Source organism: Stylophora pistillata, chromosome 8, assembly GCF_964205215.1.
Source record: "Stylophora pistillata chromosome 8, jaStyPist1.2, whole genome shotgun sequence".
Classification (NCBI taxonomy): Eukaryota; Metazoa; Cnidaria; class Anthozoa; order Scleractinia; family Pocilloporidae; genus Stylophora; species Stylophora pistillata.
The window spans coordinates 4,824,032-4,833,914 of NC_142526.1; the positions used below are offsets into that span (position 1 = coordinate 4,824,032).

Consider the following 9,883-nt stretch of genomic DNA (forward strand, 5'->3'; position numbering starts at 1 on the left):
TCAACATTACCAAAAAAATACTCCAAAGAATGCATGCACAGCATGCATTTGATGTAACTGAAACAATCTGTGAAACCTAACATTTTACAAAAAGGTTAAACTTTTTTCTTCTTTTTTGTCAGTCTAAGTGAGTGCTTCAGTCCTGGGGCAAAAATTGTTAAAACTCTGACTGTTATATTATCATAAAACCCTGGCCTTCAACTTCTATTGCTTTGTTGAACATGTATTTGAAGTTTTCATATGATGTGTGGCAAGTTGGCAATGTAACCTGCCCAATACAAGTATTTGCCTTTGGATAAACTGCCCTGGGATCTCTGTGAAAAGCCACCATAATTGACTTGGTCGCACGCATTACCGACACATGAGGGGAGCCTATACAGAAGAGTAGAAACTTTGGAGTGCAACAAATGGTCTGTCTGTCACCTGAATGAAATGAAAAGCAAGCCCTGATCAGTAAATAACCCCTTGGATTCAAGCAGGACAAGTAATATAAATGATACTGTATTAGGGGTGGACCATTTCATCCCTTAAAGGGATGAATCTATAAATACAAATTCAAATAGGCATATGAAAATTTCTAACAATATAGGTATTGCATGCGAGTGGCTTAAAGCAAATGATTTTGTATGACAGTGGCAGCAATTTGAATTTTATGTTCAAGTAGTTGAAAGGAATCTGGGGCTAGGAATGTTACCATGGCAATATTATTTTCATTATGCCATTTTTCCTCATTATCAAAGGATGTTGAAATGCAATCTAAATATATATGACAACATTTTAATTTCACAGTCACTCTAATGTAACAAAGGTAATCACAAGCAGTAAAAGACAGATACTGCTTTCTCATACCTTTTTTGCAATACGGTGCAGCTTCTTCTTGCATCTGGTTTTGCTTCTCTAAAATAACATTCACAACTTCATTACTGTTCAACACATTTCCTGCAACGTCTTGTAAAACCACATCATTGATGTCAGGAAACATGTTCTTCAAAGTTTGGAAGACATGCTCCTAAAATGAAGGTACATATAGTATTTTTAAAATACTGCAATACGACTGCAACTTGTACTAGGCTCTTCAAGAGAACTGTTTTGAATTTAAACAAAAATGTTATTTTCACGCTGTTTTCTGTAACTATACATGTGTATACTTAAACAGATTGAATTAAACACATCAGCTTGCATTGCTAATAATGCTATTTCACACCATCATACACTATACATAACTATACACTGCATTTTCTTTATTTGTTTAATTGCACATAATAAAGTAGTAAAATAGTATTTGCATCAATCACTCAAAAGCTGTAACCAAATGTTATTACTTTAACAATATCCATGTAAAAATGTTTTGTCTAACACATTATTGCAAATGGTGGATAAAAGTATTGGACCATACATAAACATGTACATGTACCTCAGTTTCATAAGTGGAATCTAAAGATGGCCTGGCTTTGGTGTCAACAGATGCAGTTTGTCCTTCAGCACCAATCTTCTTGCAATTCAAGATTAAATGAAATATATGTTTATAAGGGGGGAATTGATAATATTTGAGACATTGCAGCCTCAAATAAATATGCATGACAAAATGATAACTTGCTAATTATTGCATGTTCATAATTGACACATACCTCACTTGCAGAAGGTAAATCAATATGAGATGGGCCTGCTTGAAAAAAAGGATCTGACGGTTCATCACCACAATCCTACCAATAAAAGCAACAACATTTTATCTCACAATGTTGGAAGTGAATTCAATAAACCTGCAAATTACTAAGATGTAGTCACTTTTTGTTTGTTAACATCTGCTATGAAATCGTGTGTCGCTTTCTAGCTAGCAATACCCAAGTATATTGTGGTCACTATATTTTTGCATATTCCATGGTATAATTTGCATTTCTTTTTCATATGTTCACTAATAGTCACTTTACATGCTTCTAAGAAAACTGTTTTGAAGTGCTTTGTAGAACTCAATTGCATGGGCAGAAATGTAATCACGTCCCGACTTTAACTTCAACAATAGCTTTGACAAATACCTTAAGTGTAGATTCTTTGCACTCCTTCTCCTTATGGACCCTAAGGTGACCATAATTCACTTTCTGGCCACACGACATGCATTCAACAGTCGGGCAATCCTTGTCTCCTACAAACTGTGTATGGAAGATATATCGCAACAAATAAAAATTTACAAATTATTTGTGAGATGAAACCCAATGTAAAAATAGCAATACTATAGATGGCACAGTGGTATATAATATTATGTAATAATTTGGAGTTACTCGCATGCTAGCACAACTTACATTCTTAAAACTATGAGTAATAATCAAACTACTGTAGGTACAGAAGTAATTTACTGTGATGGTTTAAACTGTATTATGTCACAAATGAAAGTACTGTAATATGTGTCGAAGGTGAGGGACCATTTTTCACCAGGGGGGTGCTGGTGGGATTTATGGGGTTTTTAAGAAAATACTAGCAAAAAGCAAGTTGACTCCATCCCACTTTGCAAGTCCCTTTCACAAAACACATCAACCCTTCCCGCTCCCTGCACTCTTCTTCTGATGACAAAATAGTTCCTTCACTTAAAAACTAATTACAAAAAACATTCGAACACAGTACCAGACTAGTGGATTGTGGACTGAGGTCTAAGTCCTGTTGCAAAGGTCTTACACAGGTGACTGCTTGACCAACACACACTGTGCATCTCAGGTAAGGAATGGAATAGCCATCTGGGCCAGGTGGAATAGTTTCCAGTTTCCTTTGTCCTCCACCACCTCCAACAGCATAAAGCAGCTCCACACCTCCTCCATCTTTGAGTTTAGGGCATGCCTTTTCAAGGGCTACAATGAATTCTTCATGATTTGACTTGTTATTTTCAAATACTACCTTTTTCCTCCCCAAGCCAGCTTTCTGGAGATCCAGTAAATTATCCTTTGTAGGGGTGTGATCGTCAATTACTCCACCAAGAATACAAAAATTATGAGTCCAACTTTTCTTAGCTTTGAAATAAGGCATGTATCTCGTTGATGCTTTCCCCTTCCCTTTTTCTGGTACCGGATGGCGTTGCTGACTTCTTCCAGATGGGAAGGCACGTCTTTCAAAATATCCAAAGAAGTTGATTTAGCAAAAAGACAATATAAATCACAAGATAATTTTGTAAAAGAAGATAAAATAATCAAAGTATAAAACGCATGTTACCTGAAGTTTTCTTTGGCTCTTGTCTGAAAATCACTGTCTTTACTTTGTACAGAACCAGAGGAATTAAAATTTGAACTTGATGATCTTAGGCGATCAAGTTCATCAATCGCCGACCTCATGATGGCCGTTACGTCATTTATAAAGCTCTTGCCCTGGTCGTTCCCCTTGTCCATTTTGACATGACAAATACCCGCGCGAAACGAGCGAAACGCAAACAAGGGTAGAGAACGATAAACGAATGTGAGGCTCTGTATGAGAAGATGAGAGCCTGTGTATTAATCTTTTGGGTGCGACTGCAGTTGAGACGTTCTGAAGGCGCATAGCCCGATAAAATGACAATAAGGGAAATGGGCAATTAAACAGGAATTACATAAGGGAAATCGGCAGTTAAAAGAATAATACAATTAGCACATTACTAACACAATTAACATATTACTAACATTACTGACAAATCGCTAAAATTCCAGAAAATAAAATAAACAGAACAACATGTTTCAAGTAGAAAATAAGCCTAAGTGACTCTCTCACAAAACGACGACATGACCGAATAAATTGACGACACGACCCGATAAAATGACGACATGGCCCAATAAAACGACGACAACACCCAATAACACTGCAGTACGACGCGATAACACGACGACACGGCCCGATAAACCCGATAACCATCAAATGACATTTTTGAACCTATTCACCCTTCATACTCTTGATACCTTCAAAAGGAATCGGAAACGACTTAGGACGAAAAAGCGTCGGTTCTGATGACACCGCGGAAATACGTTTTGGTGACGTCACAGTGGTCAGTGGACATCAACACTGGACTGCCAAGTGCTTCCATGAGTTTGTGGACTGAGTTCAATGAAAACATCGGCCATGGTTTTAAGTCGGAAAATATCCATGATACTTCTCCTTGTTTATTATGGTTGATCCTTTGAATGGGTTTTTAATACTAAAACCACGTCTTAACAAATAGCGGTACAGGGGAGTCATTTTGTTTCGAGTTTTGTGCTGTTTGCTGACTTTAGCTGGCCGTCGTTACGAAGTGCGATCGTAGTTTGTCAGTCGCCCTCGCCTTCAGAATTGTCAAAAACAGCGATAGTTATCCAGACAAAGCAAGAGATTAGTTCTGTAAGATAATTTTCCAGCGAGTCTGAAGACTGGTTGGATTTTTAAGTGTTATTAGCATGAAGCGATACACGTAATTATTGAGTTGTGAAAATATTCACACTCACTTTGCGACGACGTGCGGTGCCTTTTCATTTTGGAAATCATTCGCTTCGTTGAGAATTTTACTTTTCTAGACTGATTTTTCGCCATTCCACCTTTCTGACTTTCTGTGTCTAAGAACGGGTGTCCGTAACGCTCGAAACGTCAGCTTTTGTAATCGTTACGGTTGCCAACTTACCATTTCAACTTTGTTGATATATCCAAATTAAAATATGAAAACATTTGTTCATTTCATATACTTGCAGTTTTATCAACAAGTTATCTCTCATGCACAGAATAACGCCTGACTTAAGCTCCTATAATGGTGATGTTTACAAGGGGAGTGGAAATCGAAGAAATTGTGATTTTTTTTGTATTTGAGACAATCCAACATGATTGATTCATTTACAGTTTATCTTGAATTAAGTCTTTATTGATATTAATCGATTGTAGATCTCCATTACTTATCTTTGGTACGTTTGCTTGTACCTGTTACTACAACTGCTACTTTAATTTCCCAAACAGCTCTATTTGTTTTACACGGAAGCATTTTCAATGAAACCCACTTTTTTTATTATGATTATGATTATGATTATTATTATTATTATTATTATTATTATTATTATTATTATTATTTTTATTATTTTTATATTTTTATAACTCAGTCATTTGAAACTTTTACAGGCACATGTATGTTTACCTGAAGTATATTCCACTATCTTGCATGTGCATTGCATTAATTTATGCAAATACTCAACTGCTCTTCTTCTTCAATTCATTTATTTTAGATTAGCTTTGCATAGCCTTACATAGTTTCCATGTGCTTAAGGAATCATATACATCACATGCTCTGAAGCACTGTAAGGATAATTATGATCCCCATCAGTAATATTACATCATATCCCCACACTGAGAACATCATTATGAAACATTCCTATTTGACTTGTAACAATTTTTTTCAAGGTGGCAAAATATATGTATTACTGAAACTCATTGAAAATTTCTTATTGACTACAACTAGCGTAGCCATACCAGTGCTCCTCTTCCCTGTAATAAGTTGAGAAAAGGACATCTGCATGGTGGTATCATTGTTCATGTTTGGGAATATCCCATCCCTGATTTTTATTTGACTAGATGGGCACAGCAGTACACAGGCTAATTACAAGCTTTTGGTTACTCGTCATGACTTGCTGTTAACTGGGAATTGACAGCTGACTTAATCTAATCAATTTTCTCCTGAACATTTTTTAACTTCATTTGTTCGACTTCAGAAAATACTTCTGATAATTTCCCTCTGACATTTCTAATTTGAAAGATTAATCATCATAATCATTATGTTCTTTACACCTCCATAAACACCCAACAAGAATTCTTTGTTTATAACTCAGGCAGCTTCTGAATATAAGAAATCAAGTTTAGAAGATAGTTGATTCATTCAAGGCTGTTGCAATATGAGAAAAGACAATGCAGTGCTTTATTCACATCGATTAAATTATATTATAATAATTATTTTACCTTACAGTAGTTTTGTTTCTTAAAAATTTGTTTTCTAGTAGTACCAAGATGGTAATGGTACTTTGTGAATCAGGGAGCTAAATAAAGCAGAAGTATTCTGTTAGCTCAGTACATTTTATGTTGCAGATGGTATTAAGTTAGTAAAGAAAGAAAAGAAAAAGCAAAAATAAATAAAATAAAATGATTAGTGAGGGGAAAGCAACTTTAAAAAAAGACATACTACAAATTATTCATAATTTTAATGAGAATTACTTGTTGGGAAAGTAAAACTATTGCTCAGAAATAAAATTACAGCTCAGAAAAAAAATTACAAGTTAAGGTGGAAAGTGAAAACTTCTTTATTATCATTTTAATGGACATTTTGCACTTAAAGCATACCTCGGTTTATTCTTCCTCTAGTTGAGCCAGTCTTTGTACTTTTGGGGGCTTCAGTCCTATGCATGTTACAGTCGTAGGTTTTTTGGCAAACTATGATACATACAGTAACTAGTGGGGATAGCACGGGCATGTTTTGTCTTCTTTTCGGCGAATCTGACCGAAATGCCGTTGACATGCCGATTTAAACGGTTCAAGCCACTGCTTTACAAACCTGATAGTGCAGCGTCCTCGGATCACCGCTTCAACCATTCAAAAATCGTCTCATTTTAGCCTTGGTGCATAAGCTCTTTTATAAACAAAACTTAGTTGCCACGGAGCCGCCAGCGAAAAACAACAATTTCATATCGTGTGCAACTTCAGTTCGGCTTTGGCAAATTATATAATTGAGCTTAAGAACTATCCAAAAGGTGAGCCGAGTTTCAAAGCTAAGTTTAGAGTATTCTTTCTAAGTTTTGACTTTTTACGCTGTCGATTTGACTCACGGAGATAAAACATTGTAAAAGTTATCGGCATTTCATGGTTTCGTTGAGGTGTCCGCTGACCATTAAAATACTGTATCGTGCCCTAAAAAACGTATTTCCGCGGTGTCGGTTCTGATCGTTTCCGCACGTTATAATGGGGTCAACGTTGTAAGAAAGGGTGGGAGCGGGAAGGACGTTTTGCCGATAAATAAAGTGAGCTTGAGACGCATGTACCATATGAGTTTCTTGAAGTTTGAAGTAATTTTGTAGAAAAAAACTATAGTAAATTGATATATTGCATAAAATGGTGGCAAGATTGGGCATGCAGCAAAATGAACTTAATTTGAAAAAAATTAACGTAATTTTTTCTTTGTTTTTTTCTTTTCTTTTTTTTTTTTCTTTTTTTTCTTTTTGTGGTTTTAGTGATGAACTCTCAACCTTGAAGTAAAACCATACAGCTTAAAGCGTTTTTGTTATTTTTACCTGTAAAGCACTTTTTATCTTAATCATACAGTCTCCTCAAACACTACCCCCACCCCCTGGAAAAGTTAATTTTCCACGGTGTTCAGCGTGACAGATTCAAGCCTCTGCCCTTATTGCGTGACACTCAAAGCCATAGGTCTCTCTTAAAGGTTGAAAAAATTAAAACAAGGAAAGTGCCTCAACTTTGTCAGAACATAGTTCTTGATACATAATAAAATATACACAAAATACAGACATAATATTGTCCTAAAAAATTTAGGTTTTCTAAATGCGATCTCTATTTTTAGCGAACGGGACCAAATTGATAAGGATGCTCCAACTCAACTCTAACGAGCTTTTTAAAACTGCACGGCTGAAATTCAATGGACACTTTCATAAAAAAGGCATTCAGTGTCCTTAAATGTACGTCGGTCTCAACGGTAGACCTAGCTAAGAAGGGATGCCTTACAGCGACGATAATAAATCACCTCATTGTTAAAGCTGTGTTTTACTTACGAATCAGTCGCACGAAAGTCAAATCACGGATGGATTTTTTTCTGGTCGCTAAATCCATCGCCTGTCAAGTCGCTGAAGTGGGTACAAAAATCTCAATAGCCCCGGAACATAAAGCTGTTAAATTACGCCTCAACCTCACAAATAGTAAGCGCGATCCCAGCTCCACGCCTTTGGAAATTAAATAATTACCCTACCACTATCCAAAAATACTCCAATATCAAGGACCCTAAACTAAAACGGGAACTCATCAAAATTATTAGGTATTCGAGGAGTGGGGGTTGAGGGAGTAATAGCAATGATCTCTAAAGAAAATTCCGACTTACACGAGTTATCAAACTGGCGACCTATAACTTTGTTAAATCTTAAATTTAGACTATAAAATTGCACCAAAAACCATCGCATTAAGAATAGAAAAAGTTCTTCCGTACGTATTTAACAGCAGTCAGACGGGCTTCATGAAAGACAGATGCATTAGGCAAAATATTAGATTGATTAATGATTTAATGGAACAAACAGAACAACAAGATATCGCCGGTATACCTCTTATTGGACTTAAGGAAAGCCTTTGATACAATAGAATGGAACTTCATCCAGCAAACTCTGAGTCTTTTCAATTTTTGACCCTGCTTAAAACCGTGGATTATGACGCTCCATACAAATTCCCAAAGTGCTGTCTTGCATAATAGATTCACAACAGATTTTTTTAAAGTATCAAGGAGAGTTAGACAAGGGTGCCCTCTCTCTCCGTATCTATTTATTTTAGGGGTGGAAATATTGGCTGCTAAGGTAAGGAAAGATAACAAAGTAGAGGGAATTCAGCTATTCCAAACAGAGCACAAGGTCAGTCAATTCGCAGATGACACCGCGCTATTTCTAAGAAACTTAAATTCGGTACAAAACTCGATAACACCGATTGATCCATTTGGAAGTTTCTCGGGTCTTTCGCTAAACGTGGAAAAGACAAAAGCTATATGGTTAGGTCCCTGGAGATTTAACAACTCCAAACCTTTCGAGCTAAAGTGGACAGCTGATCCAGTCAGAGCCCTGGGAACTTTTATCTTTTACAATGAGAAAGAAGAGAAAGAAAAGAATAAGAAAAACCTAGACCGGAAAATTGACAACATGAAAACAAAATTGGACAATTGGAGGGTCCGTGGGCCACCCGTGTGAAAATGTGACACGGGTGCGTGGCCTGTCCTTACTTGGTAAATGCCTCATTGTGAAATGTTTGGGTATTTCTCATCTCACAATTCCTAACACCTACATTCCCACGATTAAGAGTGGTATCTTCAATTTTATCTGGAATGACAAACAAGACAAAATAAAAAGGGATGTTATGTACCTAGATTATTTCCAATGGTGGTTTACGTGCTCAGAACATCGAAATCCTTTTTAAGTCTTCAAATCTAGCTTGGATCTCAAGACTTTTGACAGTCGATCTTCACTTGCCTGAGGCCTGGAAATCAATCCCGAATCACTTAATTGAAAAGTTTGGCGATCTCAACTTTCTCCTTCACTGTAATTATGACAATAAGGTTTTGGCGAAATCCGGCCTTCCACCTTTTCACAGGCAAATCCTGTTCGTTAACAACACTCACAGGGTCGTGCAGTCCGATGTTCTGCAGTCAAGCATCAGCGATCATAGCATTGTGTTCTGTACTATCAAGGGAGGTGTAAAGAAACTTCCACCAAAGTTGCTCGAGTATCGTTGTTTTAAAAGCTACGACAAAGAAGCATTCTTGCGTGATCTCAGCAACTTACCTTGGAGCATAATCGAAAGTGCTAATGATGTTGATGATGCCGTGTTCCTCTGGGAAGGTCTTTTCAATAGCATCGCAAACGACCACGCTCCGATAAAATCAAAGCGTGTGAAGGGGACAAAGACACCATGGGTTACGAACAAACTCCTCGAAATTCGGAGTGATCGAGATTACCACTGGAAACAGGCTCAGAAGCGTAAGAACTCGCAGTATCACTGGCAAATGTACCGAAAATTGAGGAACTGTGCGAATAGCGAGGAAAAGAAGCTGAAATCGAAATATTATTGTCGGCTGATAGAAGATGCTAAAGGTGACAGCTCCAAGATGTGGAAAGCAATTAAAGAGACACTTCCCTCTAACCACAATGAAATTAATGCAGTTTTTGGTCAT

At 36.8% G+C, this 9,883-nt stretch overlaps 1 protein-coding gene across 2 annotated transcripts; it reads right to left on the bottom strand.

Moving 5' to 3' along the window:
* Positions 1–172: 172 nt before the first annotated feature.
* LOC111327106 (uncharacterized) lies at positions 173–4,920 on the bottom strand. 2 transcript variants are annotated; one of them, XM_088731788.1, is made up of 6 exons: positions 2,617–4,920; positions 2,034–2,147; positions 1,629–1,703; positions 1,415–1,492; positions 850–1,009; positions 173–423 (listed from the first exon to the last, which is right to left on the bottom strand). In XM_088731788.1, exons 1-6 carry the CDS (start codon positions 3,010–3,012, stop codon positions 173–175), a joined length of 1,074 nt encoding a protein of 357 aa, XP_088587914.1. In that variant the 5' UTR covers positions 3,013–4,920. The 2 variants fall into 2 exon arrangements, with proteins under 2 accessions (XP_088587914.1, XP_088587915.1); XM_088731789.1 differs by having other exon boundaries at positions 1,415–1,489; positions 2,617–4,919.
* Positions 4,921–9,883: the final 4,963 nt, after the last annotated feature.